The sequence below is a fragment of the Corvus brachyrhynchos genome, unplaced genomic scaffold (assembly GCF_000691975.1).
Source record: "Corvus brachyrhynchos isolate BGI_N302 unplaced genomic scaffold, ASM69197v1 scaffold32, whole genome shotgun sequence".
In the NCBI taxonomy this organism is placed as follows: domain Eukaryota; kingdom Metazoa; phylum Chordata; class Aves; order Passeriformes; family Corvidae; genus Corvus; species Corvus brachyrhynchos.
This window is the reverse complement of record NW_008237919.1, coordinates 7,166,441-7,186,015: the sequence shown is the minus strand read 5'-3', so window position 1 is coordinate 7,186,015 and position 19,575 is coordinate 7,166,441. Positions and strand designations below refer to the sequence as shown.

Here is a 19,575-nt window from a genome sequence, read left to right as displayed (position 1 = left end):
GGCCAGGGCGCCGGCGTGGTGCGGCCGCTCCAAGGGAATCGCTGGAACCAGCAGCCCTCGGGTGTTGGGAGGGCCCAGCACTGAGATTCGAATAAAAGTGCCCTGAAGGGTGTAAGAGCTGTGCCGCAAGGAGGTTGCTGTCGGTGCGTGGATTCAGGTCGTTGCTAAGTTGTATGCGGCTAGTGGGTAACGGAGCAGGCTGACTTTGTACGCTTGAGCAAGATGCTTTAGAATGGCCGAGAACAAACAGCCAGATTTCATGTTAGATTTTCGCATTCATGGCAATACTGTTTTAGTCAGTGACAGGAAAAAGAAAAGTTCAGCAGATCACAAGGCATTTTATTGCATTTTTTAAGTGTCTTGTTCTAGCTACCTAGAAGTGCTAGGCTGGATGGAATATTTGATGTGTCCATGCCCAGGTTGCGCGATATTAACAGATTGAATATTATAGAGTTAGGTCCGGGTGGGACAACAGCGGAAGGTAGAAAAAAATATAATTGGAAATTAATTACGGGCTCCTTAATTGGAAATTTGATTAATGCTATGTATTTCTCACTTCACTGAAAGTTTCTGCTTCCTTTCAAATAGACCTAGTATGTTGCTCAGGGTAAGCATGTCACCATCTATGTATGAACTAGGGAGAAGTACGACTGCTGCAGCAAGGTATCTGCTCAGCTGCTTACTCTTGAGTCTGTAAAAACATTTCTGCTTTGGTAGCATTAGTTCAGTAGTAATGATGCAGCGTGTTTTTCCATCTCTTTGAGACCCTTGTCTGTAATATGGATAGCACGTTGTACCACAGAAATCATTAACTGTGTTTATGTTTAGTGTCTCTACAAATAGCTTATTTATACTTCCATGAGGCTTGTAACAGATCCTGAAGCTTGCCATCAAGAGGTTATAGTTAGCAACCATTCATAACTCTCTTCGTCTAAGTTTGTATTTAGCTCATCATGAGTTACTTAATCATGATTGTTTTCAAAACATGTTTGCTTCATTCTTTCAGATTTTTGTGCTATGAACTGTACAAATAGGGGGGTGTTTCTGAATTGTAATTTTGAAGTAGCTAGCTTCCTTCACTACATACTTTCAGCTTCTTTTTAGAAGGCTTTTTTCCTTGAATTTCGGCAGATTACAATGAGCACACCAAGTAAAGCGATAGAACTGCAGCTGCAAGTGAAGCAAAATGCTGAAGAGCTGCAGGATTTTATGAGAGAATTGGAGAGCTGGGAAAAAGATATTAAAGAAGTGGATTCTGAACTCAGGAAACAGAGTGGGGTCCCAGAAGAGGTAAAGAACACAAGACCAGTGTCAACACAGCTATTCATACTGTGATAATTTTCATAATAATTATGTTTTGCTTTAGCTAAATGACATTTGTTGACTTAAAATACCTGAATAGAAGGCACAAACTAATTCACAACATGTCTTTCATCTGAAGTAAACCAGAGATTCCTCTGTAAACTGCACCACCAGCAGAGCTCTGGGGCAGTAGCCTCTGGAAGTGATGAGGCCAGTAAATTTTTTATTGGTTCTGGGTAGATTTATGAGAATATTTCTGTTTGCAATATCAGTATTGCTAATTTACTGCTGACATTTAGTATATTGAAGTTATTCTTCACTGATGCTCTGAAGAGAGTCGTCTTCTAAAACTCAGCTTAGTATCATACGTGTAATATTTCCTTTTATGTGTTGAAAGATTTATGCTTATTGTTCTTAGTGGTTTTGTAGAGTCATGAGAACAGCTTGCTGATAGATGGATACTGTCTAGATACAAGTACTGTAGATCCTTCAGTGCAAGTGATTTTCACACATCTGTTTCATAATAAGTTACTCAATTCAATTTAGAATTTGCCACCAATTCGAAACAAAGCTTTTAAGAAAAAGAAGAAAAGCAAAAATAAAGTCCCTTCAAAGATAACCTCTGAGGAAAACAAGAAAAATAAGATCAAATCTTACGATTATGAAGCATGGGGAAAACTTGATGTGGTAAGTCATAATATTTGCTTTGTTACCTGAGTCTTATCCCCACTTGATTCTGTGTTAAATAAGATTTTGTTACAGTGCTGAGAGTTCAGTCCACCAGTCAGTATCTTACTGTGCTGGGTACTGTATGAACATAGGGGAGCTGCCTGCCAAAAAGGTTACATGTTTAATATTTGGAATATTGATAAATACTTGATTTTCTATTGACAGTGCTTTCACTCAGCAAATTGAATTTGAGTTTAAGGGGAAAAAAGCCTGTTTTAATAATAGACCTGTTAGAAGATCATAATTATAGTAGAGTATAATATTAAGCACAACTGTGAGTATTGGAGGACACATTAGTAATTCTCCTAAAATCTTACTTGTATTATTTTGCACTGTTAAATTATAATGAAGACAACAGGGTTTTTTTGTTTTTTTCTGATTCCAGGATAAAATACTTGAAGAACTTGATAAAGAAGATAGTACTCATGATTCTGTATCTCCAGAATCAGACTCTGAAGAAGATGGAATTCATATAGATGCAGAAAAGGCTCTTGCAGAGAAGGAAAAGGTTATAGAATTACAGATGTTTATTATTGGTAAAGTAGCAACTTAAGTATAGGAGCATTCGCAATTTTCTTTTAAAAGATCATGCACTGAGACCGCACGTCTGGTAAAAGAATTGCCTATTTGGAAGTCTTTCTGTCTGTTTTCCTTCCCATTATTCCAAAATAGAAAATTCTCACTGCAGTTCTATTTCTTCTCATTGTCGGTAGCAACAAGCCTGTCAGATTCTAATTAATGTTTGCTTATGATAATAAATGTATTGGTGATTTTTTGCTTTGATAAAGAGCGAACTGTTTTTTACCTGAACTCAACATCTGAGTGCCCCAAACTAAATCCACAAGAATTTAAAAGTAGTCCCTTTGTGAGGCCAATACATCTGGGAATGATGGGTGAACTTCTTTGCTTTAGTAATGGCAAGTTCATACCGGTTCAGTTTTACTGAATAAGGTAGGATATAGAGAGAGATCTGTCTCAGGCTTCGTTGCTATGAGAAGGAGGCTAAGTTGTGCAGCAGCTTCTGAGTTTTTGAAAAATTTCTTTGTTTGTAAGCAATCACCTAACCCATCTGTCAGTCAATACTTGACTTCAGTAGTTTTAGCTTTGGTTTGGGTTTCTGTGGGGTTGTTTGTTTGTTTGTTTGTTTGAAGTTGTCTCTATGGGTGATATTTGTGTTCTGTCCCTGCTGCTGTGGAAATTCCTTGACTTGTAATCGGTAGTCTACACTGAGAAATTGACATATCTTTGGCCATTATTATCTTGGCTGCAGTGAAGTCATTGAGGGTGCATGAGAGAAAAGTTGTGTCCCAGAGGAGGGAGAAATGAGAATATTGACTTGGAAAGCAAAGATGCCAAATCAAGTTACTAAAAACTTAAAAAAAAACCCCATTCAGTAATTTAAGTAGTGATATATGTGCTTGTTACACGTTTCTGGAAATAACCTACAGATACTTAAAATCAGTATTTTATAGACCCATGTTATAGAATGTGTCATGAGAATTATTTAATATGGGACACTTAGAATATATTAGTTAGAAAGTGTAGTTCACGGTAAAGCAGTACTTCATGAGAAATGTTAAAAATATTTAAGCATTCTAAAATACAAGTTTTGATTTTTTTAGGGTTTTTAATTAGCAGTGTTTCTGCCAATGTACAGTAACTTGCTGAAAAGGCTTTTTTCTATTCACAGGGTAATAACTACTTTAAACAAGGAAATTTTGATGAAGCTATAAAATGCTATACTAGAGGGATGCATTCTGATCCATACAATCCAGTATTGCCCACAAACAGAGCATCAGCTTTTTATAGAATGAAAAAGTAAGACTTGCATTGTTAAATCTGTAATATTTTCTTACTTAAAATGCTACCTTCAGATTTTTGGTCTAATTTTAATTCTGGATTTATACATCATGCTGTGTTGCAGTCTGTGTAAGGCTGTTGTTGCAACCTGCCCACCAGTTACAAAGTAAAGTAGAAATCACCAGGAGAAGTAATCTGGTAGTCTCCCTCATCAATTTTTCCTCTGCTTGCACACTAGAAGCTTGCCATCTTCTGTGTTACAGTGTGTAAGACTTGAAGAAAAACGAGGAAGAGAAAGTGAAATTGCCTTCCAGATTCAGTGAGCTCTATTTCTAAGGCTTTAATTTGTTTTGGGTGAAGAAAGGATACAGGGGAGTTGGTTATTCTTTCTGTGGGAGTAGAGATTCTTGACCACTGTTTTCCTTTCTTCTTTTAATGTATTCTGAATCAAGAAATGTGTAAATACTTGGTTTGTGCCCCTTGTGAAGCATGTGAGATTTCCATGTTCTCAAGAACTTGGAGAGGCTCGAAGTAAGATAAACTACTGAAGTTTTGGGGTTTGTTACCTTGATGTGTCCAAACTATTCATTCATTCTTTTTATAGGTTTTCTGTTGCGGAATCTGACTGCAATTTAGCACTTGCTTTAGATAAAAATTACATAAAGGCTTATGCGAGAAGAGGGGCCGCTCGCTTTGCTTTGAAAAATTTTCAAGGTGCTAAAGAAGGTGGGTCTTTTAAAAATTGTTTTCTTAAAATACATAGAAACCTGTGGGATCTGCTTCTTTGATGTAGGAATTTAATATTCATTTCCTATAAACAAAGAACTGAAATACCATGTTGCATATTCTTTTGGTAAGGTAAAATTCAAGTAGCAAGTCCAAATGATAGCTGTAGATGTTAGTTCTAGAATAATTCAGCTTTAACTGTTTTAGAATGTTGCATTCCTTTAAATATCTCAGACTTCTTGGGTAACTACAAAAAAGGGCTATCTCAAAGGAATGCTCTGCTTACTGGTTTGTGCTTCCTACCTGAAACATATTTTTCTGGTCTTCTGATAGATTATGAAAAAGTTTTGGAGCTTGATGCAAACAACTTTGAAGCAAAAAATGAACTGAAGAAAATTGATCAGGTAATAAGACTAATAGGCCCTAACATAAATTTATATGCCCTGTTCAGTTTATATCTGTGTCAAATTTTATTTCTAAGAACTGATTCAACAAATTCTCATGCGCTTTTTCTGGAATCTGAAGTTCACTGAGGTCAAAATCTTTAATGGAGTTTCTTTTGGAGAAGCTCGCATATATGCAGACATCAGTGTAATAGTGGAAAACTAAGACTGTATGTGTGCACCATCTGGGATTTTTTGGGTTTTTTGTTGTTGTTTTTTGGTTGGTTTTCTTTGGGTGGTTGGTTAGGTTTTGGTGGGTTGGTTGGTTTATTTTTTAATTTTCCCCCATTTTCTACCCTCTGTGTAAATGCTTTTTTCAATCATGCTTAGTATTTTGGTATAAGGAAGCACAGCACGAGAGAACCCCTGTATTCTCTTGGCCATAAAACTACACTGCTACCCTGTTTGTAGTCCCGCAGATTGCTATGGTCAACCAAACCAGAAAGATGTTCTAAGAACAGAACAAAGTACTCTAATATAAGTCCCTTTCATGACAGGGAGGAGAATGTTGATTATGATGACTTTAGTAAATATAAGCACACCTGTCACTACTATATGAACGATTTACGCCTTACAAAACTGTATTTTTGAAAGTGCTTGAAAAATTTGTTTTCAGAATGAAGACACAAAGTCTCCAGTAATTGAAGAAATAAATGATATCTGAATCGGGCTGTATACAAACAGGTTCCATGAGTCATTTCACACTGTGCTTCAGAAGTTACATACTTTCTGTTTACCAAGCATTATTCTGACTTGTAGTCCCTCATAGAAATACATTTTCAAGAAACAATTCTAAATTGTTTTTAAATTGTCTCTTCAATTTGCATTCAATTTGCAACACAGGCACTTCTGTTAAAAAGCTTGGCAGATTTTCTTATCTTAAAAGTTTAAAAATTATTTTCGTTTATGTTCTGAAAATGTTTAAATGGGGAAATACTTAGGGGAAAAAATTACATTCTTCACAGGCTCTGTCATCAAAAGAAAGTTCAGAACAGAAAGAGTTTGAAGATACGATCAGAACAGGATTAACAGACGAAGAGAAGCAGCGCATTGAAGAGCAGCAGCTCAAGCAGAAGGCAATTGCAGAAAAAGATCTGGTAAGTCACAGGTTCTGGTGGAACGGGAGAAACCTAGCAAAGAAAAGGGTTGTGTTGTGCTGTTATGCAAATGTATAAATTAAACCAGATGCTGTCTTGAACTTCATAAATGCAATGTCCTTGATGTTACCTTCATTGTTTCCTATTTTGGGCTCTAGGAAGGTGAGTGGTCCAGTGAGTTCTGTTTGGATTCAGCTGAAGGAATAATTATAAAAGGTAGCTTTTACAGCCCAAATTGTACGTGCTAAATTTCAAATACGTGGTAACACAAGTAGAGCTTAAACCGTATTTTACAAAGATTCCATTTCTCCATTTTTAAGCATCTTGATGCTTGCTTGTCCAAGTGGAGTTGTGGACTATTTCTTGTTTTGAAACTTCTGATGACATGATGAATAGTAGTTACAAAAAGGACTTTGTGGTGCAGGCAGCAATGACAATAAAAATGTATTTCTGGATACGCAGTCTTGACTCACAGTTGGCTTATCAATTTCTCCCTCTCACCACTCTCAGTAAATAAAATTACCAAACTAAACTAAAATTTTTCTGTTCACTTACCTAGCTATGTAAGTTCTGACTTCTTACCATTATTCAGGTTTGCTGTATTGGTTGTAAGAGGTAATTAGATAAGAATGAAAGTATGCATTAAGGAACAAGAGTTTGAATAGGTCACAGAAGAGAAATTTCAGTGTAATGCAGTACTTCATTGGCAGCAGAGCTGACTCACTGCAGGCTTGTTCCTGATAACATGGATCCTATCAAGTCTGAACTGTGGCCTTTCTTTTATTTGTCAGTCAGTAGAGTAGTAGCAAAGAACATGTGCAGCTTCAAATTAGTGCTGAGAAGCAAAAGGTAATTTTAGTCCCCAGAAACAAACAAAAAATAATGTAATTTTCTTGTATGGAGCATTAATTGGAAAACAACAACAGTTGGACCCAAGTAATATTTGAGGATAAGTTTTATGGAGCAGGATAAAGATGAATTCGTGCAGTGCAAAAAATCATCTGGAAAGGGGAATTGTAAAGGTTCAGCTTGTGTTTAAATTCAGGAGGTACAGGGTAGGTTATCCTGTACATCAAGCATAAAGTTAAATAACAAATTGTAGACTTACAAGTCTGCATTTGAACTATGCATGTAGCAAAGATTTTTTTATCCTTGAAGTATTAGAAAATATTAAGATTCTTTCTGTGTTCTGCCTCCAAACTTAGATAGGAAGAAATACACCATAACTGTCTGCCCTGATGTGGGTGGTCTGTGCAATTCATCTTTGTAATGTTGTGACCCTCTCTGCTAAAAAGGGTAAGAGAAAGTTCATTGCACTAGATTTTCTCAATGCTGGTTTTTTTTTTTTTTGACCTAAATATTCCAGGGTAATGGTTATTTCAAAGAAGGAAAGTACGAGGCTGCAATAGAATGTTATACCCGTGGTATCGCAGCAGATGGCACCAATGCACTACTGCCAGCTAACAGAGCCATGGCCTACCTAAAGATTGAGAAGTAAGTGGAATTGCATATGCTGTATCGTTTGTTTGTTGTAAATCAGAAGGAAAAATGATCCAGTAGATTTTCACTCAAGTTGAGTTATTGTCACTCCTTCTAATTTTTGTTAGAATTCAGTATAGAGTAAATCATGTTGAAAGCAGTAAAGGGGAGGGAACAAATCTGTATGTGTGATCTTGAAATGCAATTTGTGGGAAACAAGTTCTGAGGGAATAAAATAGCACCAGTATTAAATAATGGTTTCTGAAGTTGGATTTTTGTTCTTTTATGTGCAAAATTCAGGTATTCACCTTTGTGAAAGGAGCTGCCCAGAGCTTTGTCTTTGACTATAAAACCCAGTCAGCTACTAAACGCAGTCAGCACTGTAAAAAGAAGTGGATTATAACTTCTGACTTTAGAGGGAATGAATATAAGCTTTTTTCTGGAAATTGTTACCTTTTAAAATATTTTTTTAGCTTCACTGATGGAGGCGCGTATGTGTTGCTTCTTTATTTTTATTTAAGTTTTATCCAAATAACCCAGAAACTATAGGGAAATTAATGCTTTCTGGCAAATTATCTAAGTTCCATACAGCCGTTTTTTAGGTGTGAACTTCTTTTGACTCTGTGATGTTGTGGTGTTTTAAAACTTGTAAGCTGGTAGCATGAGAAGCAGAGAGCAGAGGCTTATGTTGGTCATCTGTTTTCACGTGACGTGGCTGAGTATCAGTAGAGACAGATCTGAAATGAGGATCTGTAATTAGGATAAGATAGGTTGCCTGGATAGTATTTCTGACACAACACTTGCAATTTAAAGGACATCATAATGCAAATAATCTTCTGTGAGATTCAGTGAAAGTGATACTTTAATTGAATGACCAAGCAAGAAAATTGATTCTCTGTGATAAATCTTGTATCATGGGTCTTTACATTTCAAAGAGGAGAAAACATAAAATGCAACAAAAGCCCATTGGTATTCTTAGAAACTGCTAGTACTGATGAGAACCGCAAATAAAAATTAATTTGCATAAATTTAATGATATTTTGAAAGTGGAGGAATGAATGAAAATACTTCTAATAAACATATAGTGGAATCGTGATCTAATGTAATTTAATATAAATGGGATGAGGAAATTTAATCTTAAAATGAAGCAAATGACATTAATGCAAGGATATACTGAATTCTTATTCTGAAATAGTTAAGGACAAGTTACAGAATTCCAAATGTAGAGAAACTTATTCTCATACTTCTCCTTTCTTGTACGTTTTCTTTGTTTGTAATGGTATTTCTGGTTTTCAGAAGTACAAAGCCATGGTACTGACTTTGTTGAATTTTTAAAGTGGACTCTGCTCTGGCAAGTTTTAAGTGGGTTTTATTTTACAGAGGATGTGAATTTTTGTGTTCCTAAAAAGAGTCAACACTTTTCTATGAGATACCAAAATATACAGCTGAAATTTCAAGGTGCTGAGAAATCATATTTTATGGGAGTTTTTTATTTCACATTTTCCCTCAGTGATGTGTTTATGTATGTAGGTAATGAAGATCTACCTTTATATTTTAATTGGTTTGGGTAGCTCTGTCTTTTCAGTTGAAACTGCCTCTTGAAACTGATTATTAATTTTGTACTACGCTTTTGCTGAGGTACAAAGAGGCAGAAGATGACTGCACACAAGCTCTGCTCTTAGATGCTTCCTATTCTAAAGCTTTTGCCAGAAGAGGAGCTGCCAGAGTTGCTCTTGGAAAGCTAAAGGAAGCTATTCAAGGTATGACTTCGAATTGGCCTAAATGTCGTAGGTAAGAGATCATTATAAGGACATCCTGATCTTCTGACTTGAGATTATCAGTGCAAAGGTTAAAAATTAAGGGATTTCTGTTGGATTTCGCTCAATGGGTATAAAAACTTGGGTGTTGGTACCCACATAATGGGAAGACAGTTTTGTGTGAAATTACAGCTGTTGCTATGTATGGTAAGTAGTAAGAAATAGTTTGAAAATTTTGTTTAAAAAGTCAGTCATAATACAGGTGTTAGAACGACTTATAAGTGGGCAGTGAGGCAGATTGAGAGCTGGTTGAACAACAAATCCCAGAGGGTCTTAATTAATGACGCAGGGTCTAGTTAGAGGCCTGTCACTAGTGGTATCCCCCAAGGTTCAATACTGGGCCCAGTATTGTTTAACTTGTTCGTCAGTGACTTGGTGCAGATCCCTCCTCAGCAAGTTCACTGATGACACAAAGCTGGAAGGAGTGGCCCATACCCCAGGTGGCTGTGAGCCTTCCAGAAGGACCTTGACAGACTGGAGCGATGGACAAAAAAGAGCCTTCTGAAATTCAAAAAGTAAATGCACAGTCCTGCACCTGGGGAAGAATAACCCCTGCAGCAGCACAGGTTGGGGGTTGACCTGCTGGGAAGCAGCTCTGTGTAAAGGACCTGGGGGTCCTGGTGGACAGCAAGCTGTCCATGAGCCAGCAGTGTGACCTTGTGTCCAAGGAGGCCAATGGAATCCTGGGGTGCATTTGCAAGAGCACTGCCAGCAGATGGAGGGAGGGGATCGTGAGCCTTCTGAAATTCAAAAAGTAAATGCACAGTCCTGCACCTGGGGAAGAATAACCCCTGCAGCAGCACAGGTTGGGGGTTGACCTGCTGGGAAGCAGCTCTGTGTAAAGGACCTGGGGGTCCTGGTGGACAGCAAGCTGTCCATGAGCCAGCAGTGTGACCTTGTGTCCAAGGAGGCCAATGGAATCCTGGGGTGCATTTGCAAGAGCACTGCCAGCAGAGGGAGGGAGTGGATCCTGCCCCTCTACTCAGCCCTGGGGAGGCCACATCTGGAGTGCTGTGCCCAGGTCTGGGCTCCTCAGTACAAGAGAGACGTGGAGCTCCTGGAGTGGGTCCCACAGAGGGTGACAAAGATGATTAAGGAACTGGAGCATCTCTCTTATGAGGAAAGGCTGAGAGTGCTGTGCCTGTTCAGTCTTGAGATGACTGAGGGGTGACCTCACCAATGTCTACGAGTATCTGAAGGGAAGGTGTCAGAAGGATGAAGCCAGGCTCTTCTTGGTGGTTCCAAGCAATGGGACAGGAGGCAATGGGCAGAAACTGATGCACAGGGAGTTCCACTGAATATGAGGAAGAACTTCTTTACTGTGCAGGTGACCATGCACTGAAACAGATTACTCTGAGAGGTTGTGGAGTTTCCCTCACTGGAGATATTCAAGAACTGTCTGGGTGCAGTCCTGTGCAACGCACTCCTGCTTGAGCAGGGAGGTTGGACCAGATGACCCACTGGTGGTCCTTTCCAATGTGGTCCCTTTCAACCCTGCCCATTTTGTCACTTACCTGCCTTTAATTATTTTTAGAGCTATGAAAGGAAAATAGAAGGTTTAGAAATCTGCCACATGTACATTGTAACTTGAAATACCTACAGTTTATGTGTTGTTTTTCACTCAGATTTTGAAGCTGTTCTGAAGCTGGAACCTGGAAATAAACAAGCAATAAACGAACTCACTAAAATAAGGAATGTATGTATGCTTGTTTGGGTATAGTGGGGTTTTGTTTGTTTGGGAGTTTGTTTAAGGCTATAGTATTAGAAGGTTTTTATTCTTTATTACATTTTTTTTAACATACCTTGTATTTATTCATCAAACACCTGATGTTTTGGACAACTTGCCATTTTTTTCAGGAATTATCTGCGAAAGAACAGCAGACTCAACAAGAATATCCTGCAGTATTGATAAAAGAAACGGAAATTAAAAATATAGTGAAACTGATTGATAATCCATTACAGATTAAATCAACAGTAAGTTGTTACATGAACTGCTTTCTGTAATGATGGGAGAAGAAGTAGAGCTTAAAGTTAAAATCTGCTTTCTGTATTTGTAGACTAACTCCTGATAGATAGCCTTGCCTGTGGAAAGCCAAAAATGTATAGATTTACTCTTTTGATATTTTTCAAGGACATATACACACATGGAAATGCTGAAGTTCATAGCAGTGGGGATGTAAGCATTCAGCCTGCAGTACCACCCTCAGCAAACGTGGTGCATGCATACATTTATAACGTGGAATAGGCAGGCAGCCCCACAGCACTGTCTTGTGTCTGTAGGTAACACTGCAGTTGAGAGTAAATGGGAGAGAGTTGAATCTCTGTGTTTGATTGAGAAGTTCTGGGTAAACTTTCCTTCATTTCTTCTGCTATTTGCAGTTTTTACAGCAGCCATAGTGGTTATAAAACGTTGCCTACTTGTGTCATATGCTGCTGTCACCTAGGGCTGCTTCTCGAGTTCTGAGCATACATTTTCATCCATGTAAACTGTAGGACAGCTGGCATTGATTTTCAATAAGCAATATATTTGGACTATGAATTATCAGTGTTTATAGTCAGATGAATCAGCTATAGATGAAAAACTGGAATACCAGGTTTCTTTATGTATTATGCTTCCTCTTTTAGTACATTTAATCTTTATATATTCAGCGATGAGTTGTGTAAATACAAAGTGTGCTCATCCTTTGTATGTGTATGCACTCATGCTGTTTGAAAACCTTTGTTTATCTTCATCAATAATATAATTCAGATGGATAGTTTTAGTAGAAAATGTGTGGTTATTTTGATCCTTTGGGAGGGGGGAGTATTATAGCCTTTCTATAACTAGATACAATATTTCTTTAAACCTAAATTAATTTGTTGTGAAGTAGCTGAAATACTTCAATAATAGACAATTATATTTATTAAGTGTTCGCTTTGACTGCTAGATTAAGTGAAGATGCTAGGTTGGTTGTATTCCTCTTGTTATTCTGTTAAGGTAGAATAAGTATAGGTGAAACATCTGTGCTTTTAGTACTGCCATTTCCTAGAAGTCTAAATTGTTGAGTATGTTTAATCATGTTCATTCACATCTGTATTTCTAGAGCAATATACACTGTGTTCATGCTCAGGAAATTAAGTTCCAAAGTAAGAAGTGATGAGGGGTTTTTTTGTAAGACCTGTGAAAGTGTCACTAGGTGATGGTCAAAAATAATGGGGATCGTGCAGAGATTAAACAAGCTGAAGCATTTTAGCATGTAGTGGAATCAATTACCTTAGTATATATGTAATGTGGTCAATCAGAAGGGTTGAGTTACAAATATTTATTACATCAAAATTTTAACTTTTGAAATTTTTTTGAAGTTTTGAAATTTTAAAATTTTAAGCCAAGGCCTATGTTGCTATGATTTTTTTTTTTTTTTTTTGCTAAATTACAAAGCTTGACCCCATAATGGGACAAAGTATATCATAGATCTTGCCTATTCAGCCTTAGTGGGAAAAAGTATGCATTTTAATTATTACTGGGAAAACAGATGGCATATTGAGATCCTCTAGGGTAAGGATATACTGGTTTATGAGGACAAAGTAATAAAGTTATCATATCAGGCTTCATGTAGAATTTTATGGTTTCCTGATTTTGCCATTTGCCTTTATTCAGAGTGTCTTCTCTGTGCACCACTACAGAGGTAACTGGTTATCATAAGATTCTTTTAAGTTACACAGCACTGTGTCTGGGGTCTGTATAAACACTTACGTTGAGTCCACACATGACATGAGGTCTGTGCTCTGTTCAGAAGCCATTGCGAAGAATAGATATTGAAGAAGTTGATGATGATACATCAGATGATGACTTGCCCAGCACTACTTCTTTAGTCAGTAACTGGAGGAATTCAGTGAGTATTGAAACAACAGAGACTCTAGATCAGGATGATCTCTTGACTACAGTTGATACTCCAAAAGCAAAGCACTTGAAAATAGAAGAAATCAGTGATACGTCACCATTACAGTAAGTATAATAATTCTGATCCCCTTTTAAAAAGGTTAATGTAGTTAAAATGTGATCTTCATTTCCAGATGTCTGCATTTGGTGAGGTATTGAAGATACTTTGAAGAATCTGAATTAAAAAGGAAATGTTGAAGGAAACTGCACTTCTTGCACATTGCCTCTTTGACCACGTAGTGGTTGAGACAAATATGATCTATTTAGTTTCAGATGGAAAACTCAGTCTTGCATTGCAAATATAAATTCATGATATTTTCCTGCATGCCATACTCTTTCTTGCTTGGGCACTCCATCTTCCCTAGCTGTGACTTTTATTTGTATTGTTTTAGAATAGATTTTGAACAGAGTTCAAGCATTCTTTGTACCCCAGTTGTGTGAGAGAAGAGGAGCAGATCAGTGTCACCACCCTTTCCTCTGCTGAGGCAGGTGGTAGCTTCAGATGTGCTTGGTTTTTAAGTCACACTGTGTTAGTTAGGCAAACTCAAGTCTGTCTTGCTGAAACTAGGCTGAAGTACAGAAGCTTTGTCTTTGCTCAGTGTTAGAACTGTACTTGTTGTCCACTGGTTTGACACTGCCTTGTTCTGTTAATAGTAAATACTTTTTAAGGAATCTTGATCAAAGAATTTCTTTGAAAAACACTGGCCCCACCCACCTTTTCTAGCTCAGTTAGATGGATTTACTGTGAAGTGTTGAAGAAAAAAGTATGTTCTTAGCCATTTCTTAATTTCTAAAAAATAAATGGACTTAAATAACAAATTATGGGACAAATATACATTATACTGCTATCAGTGTTGAAACTAGTTCATCCATGTGACATTGTTTATTGTTTTGCATTATGAAATTCCAGAAAATGTGATTTTTTTTCCTTGCAGTTATATATGGGAGAAACCTACTATGAAATGCATTTATTTCCAGAAACAAAGTAGACAGAGGCTGAGTAAATTTAAGTATTTACAGATGTGGCTTTTTAGAAAAGGTGAATCGAATATAAAGCTTGTATAATTTGAAGGGATTTTTAAAATACCTGCTTAAGCTAAAACACATTATTTAAAAAAAAAAATCAGTATTTTAGCTTTTAATGAATAGAAAGATCTCCAATTAGGTCTCACTGTAGGATTTCCTTAAAAGTTTATTTGATTATGTGTTTAAAAATACCTTTGCAGGCTGCCTGTAAATGTGAAAGGAGTTTCATCAACATTGCATCCATCTTTTCCTGCAAGCAAACAGAGAGAAAAAGAAATCAGAATGTCATTTATGTCTGCTTCTCCAGTTCCTCCCATTCCTGCAAATTCTTTCCAGCTTGAATCTGACTTCAGGAAGTTGAAAGACTGCCCAGAAAATATGTACTTGTACCTGAAGGTATGAAACAAAGAATATTAACAGTATTTGGACAGTTTCTTCAGCATCAGTTGAAGGAACAGTACACTTAGGTGGAAGGGATAGCTGTGTTTAGAGTGTCTTAAGTGTACAAATAGTCCCTTTTTTTAATTGTCTTCACATAACACTAAGTAGTCTGATGTGCTTGAAGTACAGTCTCAGCGTTTTTTTTTCAAATACAGGCCCTTGTTCTTTAAAGACTTAAATACATTAATAACTATTAAATTCTGATTTTTCAAATGAGTGCTTCTGGGGTAATTAGACATAGTGACATTTTTAAACTAAGCAAATGCTGAAACACATCAATCTACTTAATGTGCACTTTTGCTTACATATATTTTGAAAAAAAATCACTTTGAATTCTTTTAAGAGAAGTTAGAAATTACCATCACCAAAAAACCCCAAACAAACAAGCAAAAATTGTTTTGTGTAATTTCAAATACTGTGATTTGGTTTTTTTGCTTGCATGCACTCCAGCATTGTCCATGACATTCTAAAAATGCATATGTAATTCTCATTACTCACTTGTATTTTTTTGTCTAAAAAACCCTTTTTAATTTTTCCATAGCAAATAGAGCCCTCGCTTTATGCAAAGCTGTTTCAGAAATCCTTAGATCCAGACTTGTTTAACCAGATCCTGAAAATTCTACATGACTTCTACATTGAGTAAGTTTAACTCCTCCTTTGTTTTACATTACTTATTTATTGCTGTTCTGAAGGGTTTGGGGTTCTTTTGGTGCAGGGAGGGGGTGGTATTTTGTTATGCGTTTGGGGTTTTTTTAATGTTCTCTCTAGTCCCAACCTCAGGCCTACAAAATGATTTTCAGCACGCAGGATTAGATGAGCATAGTGAAATCATTGGAATTACTCAATAGTTTCTTCTTAAGAAGTGAAACTCATCTTGAAAAATTAGGTAGAAAAGAAGTGAAAAAATACTTTTTCTAAGGGTTGTTGAACTGTGCTGTGCTAAAGAGCATCAGAAACTAGCATTAGACTGTATGAAATAACTTTTGTTCATATTACTGTGTGTATATTCTGTAAGCACATACAATTGCACATTGTCCTGTATTTTAACTTCCTAAAGCTGAGAAATTTAGAGGGTTTTGGTTTTATGCCACACTTACTGTGATGCATTCAGATTTAGTTATCTGCTAGCATTTTACAGTTGCCTGTGGCAAATGTGTTTTGGAGACAGGTTCTGATAAGACAGGACCTGGCAAATTATTTTTGAAATTTCTGTCCATGCTATCATTTGAGTCCTAAAGTTAATTTTGTTTGTCAGAGACAGTGTACTGCTTTTCTTAATTACACTGTCTGAGAAGCACACACTCGATGTTTTTCGGTGTTGTTTTATGGACAAGAGCAAGCATGAATCAATGTTTGTCTTTCCCTTGGTTTCCTTGAAAAATAAGATATCCGTCATATGGGTGAAAAATGCTGTCTTAGAAGATACAGTCCTGCATTTGATGATGCAACATAAAAAGGCTAGGAAGTTGAAATCTTTTGCTGTAAGGTAAAAGTCCTGTCTCCCTCCAAAAGAAATGCAAAGTTATGACAGAAAAATACTATTTGTTAGTATTTGTGAGAAAGGCAGTGCCTGTTTACTCTTCGCCAGAAAAATGTAAAATGAACACAATCTAGGAATTTTCTGTATGGATGAAAATTAAGGCAGCTGTAATTGGCTCAGCTTTTTGATGAGCTTCCTATGGCCACAGGTACTGCTTCCTTTCACACTACCTGATACATATAAAAATGGTGATGTTATGGCCAGGTGTAAGCATTAAATCATGTAGTAGGTATGCTGTACATGACCAGCAGTCAGTTTGTGTCAGTCTAGGTTTTTGTATTTCTTCACTCTTGCTCTGTAGAACAATAATACCTACATAAAGGTTTCTGGGTATTGACTTTTTTCTTTGTGAATGGACAAATGAACAGGAAAGACAAAGATAGGGAATATGAAAGACAAGGAAATTCTATTGGTCCTTTAATTTCTTGTTCCTGAATTCTTTAATATTGCTTGCAGCTACTGAATCTAATCAACAGTAGTTATTTTTGTATTTTGTTATAATCTTCAGGAAAGAGGAGCCATCGCTCATCCTTGAAATCCTCCAGAGGCTCTCTGAATTAAAAAGATTTGATATGGCAGTAATGTTTATGTCAGGTTCAGAAAAAAAAAGTAAGTAATTTGGTAGTAAACTTACTTTGTCATACTGTAGAATCTAGCAAAAAATATGTAAAACTTAGTGCTATTCTTGTTTATTCCATGTAATAATCACTTTAGTTGTCTAGCGTTTTATTGGTTTAGAAGTTAATATGAATGTCATGTTATTTTTCCTAATCCTTTGATTCCTTATTTATTGTTTAGACTAGAAAACTAGAGCTAAATCCTCTTATTTTAATCAGAATTACCACTGCATTTTATTCTGATAAAATAAGCTTTGCCAGCATGTCAGTTTGTAGCTGGTAATGTTACAAATTTATGAATTTGTATGAAATTCTACATCTGAGATCCAAGGTATCCAGATTATACAGTTTCCACCATTTACAACTATTTCTTGACAAATCCTGACTTTTCTGTTGGCAAAAGAATGCAGACATCTCTAAAGCACTCAGCCTGGTTGTCTGTTCTGTTCCGGAGGCATCACTCACATTAGTTTGCAATTTGTGTTGACCTTGGCTCGAATTCATGGTTTATAAAAGTGGGTTTTGTCTCAAATATTTTCTTTATTTAGCACACCAGAGAGACTATGTAATAGTGAGGCATAAGCAAAACATTTCTCTGCAACCATGTAAATTTAAATTTACTATCTACAGCTGAGTTTCACTAAAAACCATAATACTTAAAAGTTTTTGAAATGTGAATCTCCTTAAAATAAAATTACTTACTGAAGTGCAGTGCCTCTTGTAAAGGCATGAATGCTATTTGTCTGATGTAAGCTTTATCTGCCATCTGGCATTAACTTTTGTCTTCTGATGTAGTGGCATAGTGTCAAGATAGTAAACAAATTAAAAGCTGTTTGTGGCCTGGATTATACACATATTGAAGGAAGTGTTGTTAAGCATCTCTTGGGCATTGAAACAAAGTGAGAGTTTTGCTTTGCTACTTCTGTTCATCCTCCAAGTAGTTCTAAAATTGAATTTGTATTTCAGCTGTATAATCCGTACACCCCTTACTCTCACCAAGGAAAGAATTGGATTAATTTACCTTAAGAGTGTGAATCACAAAAATAACAGTTCATGTTGGGATTTTCTGTTTCAGTTACACAGGTATTATTCAATCATGTGACCCACATGGGATTAAAAGATGCTTCTGTTGACGAATTGGAGAAGAAATATGGCATTTTCTCTTAGCAAGATGGCTGATGTAAATGTCTGGATTTGCACTTTTTTTATGTGGAAATCAGCTAAGAAGGCTATAAAGACTGAAATTTTGTTGCTTTTTATAAATAATGAAACTCTTAAACTTGGGTTAGCCAAATGGCAAGTACCTGAAGAGATCATTATTTAGTTCTGCAATACATTTGTTTTCCAGTACCTGAAAAAATATGGATCTGCAGTTTCTTCTGTGGAATCTGTTTGCCTGAAAAACAGTTGGGCAGATTGGCATTCAGGATTTGGACTGTAGATAGAGATCTTTATTAAAAGGAAAAAAATATTTGTAAACATGTCTTTGGTAAGAATCAAATGCTGTATATTAGAATTATGCATGGGGTTTTTATTTTAGAAAATAAACTGAATGTTTAATTGAGATACTATATTTTTAAGGAATTTTTTTATTAAGGTGCCTAAATCACTCTTCTGTAAAGATCCATCACATCAGAATTTGTACTGTGCAAAGTGAACCTGAGGTATGTTGGCAAGAAAATTACAGAATTTTTACTTGAGTTTGCTAAAACTCCACTTTTAGATATGAGTAGCTGAGAACCTCTGAACCTTTTCCTGTGAACCTCAACTGTAATTGCAGAATAGAAGGAAGACAAATACTGTAGAATTAAACTAAAAGTTTAAAGGAAAACACTTCCTGTCTTCTTTCAAGAGTACTTTTAAAATAATCTGGTGAAACTTAACTTCGTGGGTCAGTTGTTCCTGAACAGATATAAACCCCTTAAGACAACTCAGGAGGCTAAGCAAAATACCTCAACAGTAGAAAGCAAAAGCATGAAATTAACTGAAATTCTCAAATAAGAGGGATCATTAGGCATAATAAATTACGTGTACTATTCACATGACCAGGAGGAAATAACAGCACTTGTCAAGTATACTCTAAAGTTTAGCTGTAGTATCCAAGTGGTGGTGTCTGAAAATTTGCCTGTGTCTCTCTGAGCTTAACTGCTCTCTTCCATCCCACAGATGCTAATATCCTGCCAGTTTGCTTTCATCCTGATTCAGCCCTTGTACTGTACTCATGCTTCTCTGAATGTTTTGGTTTGGAAGTTGTGCTGTTTTTCAAAGGAATAATTTAACGGCTATAGCATTCAAAAAGACTTCAAACTCCCAACATGCATTAGTAGCAAAAGGTGTAAATGTTGTCTTCTATGTAGTCAGTATTAGAAAATTAATTTTAAAACATTTGCAGCTATGTTATGTCCTAGTTTAGATATAATCCAGTTAAAAAAAATATTAACTGAGCTACATCCTCAGGCTTGGTAGCAATTGACAGGAATGGCATTAGCACTGGATCCCTAAGGTGGCTTCCAATTAGCCCTGGAACTGAGCACAAGAGCAGACAGTGCACCTGGGGGAATGGAAGAGCCTTTCTGTAAGAATGCTTGCAGGCTGCCTGTGGTAAGAATGGTTATTACTAGGTGTGTCCCGAGTTACTG

At 36.5% G+C, this 19,575-nt stretch overlaps 2 protein-coding genes across 2 annotated transcripts in view; one reads left to right on the top strand and one right to left on the bottom strand.

Annotated features, from left to right (window-relative positions):
• ATP23 (ATP23 metallopeptidase and ATP synthase assembly factor homolog) overlaps positions 1-11,737 on the bottom strand; it is a 20,633-nt gene extending 8,896 nt beyond the window's left edge. Inside the window, exons 1-3 of the mRNA XM_017733167.1 lie at positions 11,592-11,737; positions 9,679-9,685; positions 3,457-3,462 (exon numbers count right to left, since the gene is read on the bottom strand). Of these exons, the coding sequence (XP_017588656.1) occupies positions 3,457-3,462; positions 9,679-9,685; positions 11,592-11,618 (40 nt within the window). The 5' untranslated portion in view covers positions 11,619-11,737. The remainder of the gene's footprint in view (positions 1-3,456; positions 3,463-9,678; positions 9,686-11,591) is intronic.
• Positions 33-18,767, top strand: RPAP3 (RNA polymerase II associated protein 3). The gene is made up of 16 exons (XM_008632776.2): positions 33-1,290; positions 1,849-1,989; positions 2,417-2,539; positions 3,722-3,849; positions 4,436-4,557; positions 4,891-4,961; positions 5,966-6,097; positions 7,464-7,591; positions 9,215-9,336; positions 11,019-11,089; positions 11,251-11,367; positions 13,167-13,378; positions 14,539-14,734; positions 15,321-15,418; positions 16,828-16,928; positions 18,012-18,767. The coding sequence occupies exons 1-16, from the start codon at positions 1,138-1,140 to the stop codon at positions 18,101-18,103; spliced, it is 2,007 nt and encodes a 668-aa protein (XP_008630998.1). The 5' UTR covers positions 33-1,137; the 3' UTR covers positions 18,104-18,767.
• The last annotated feature ends 808 nt before the right edge of the window (positions 18,768-19,575 follow it).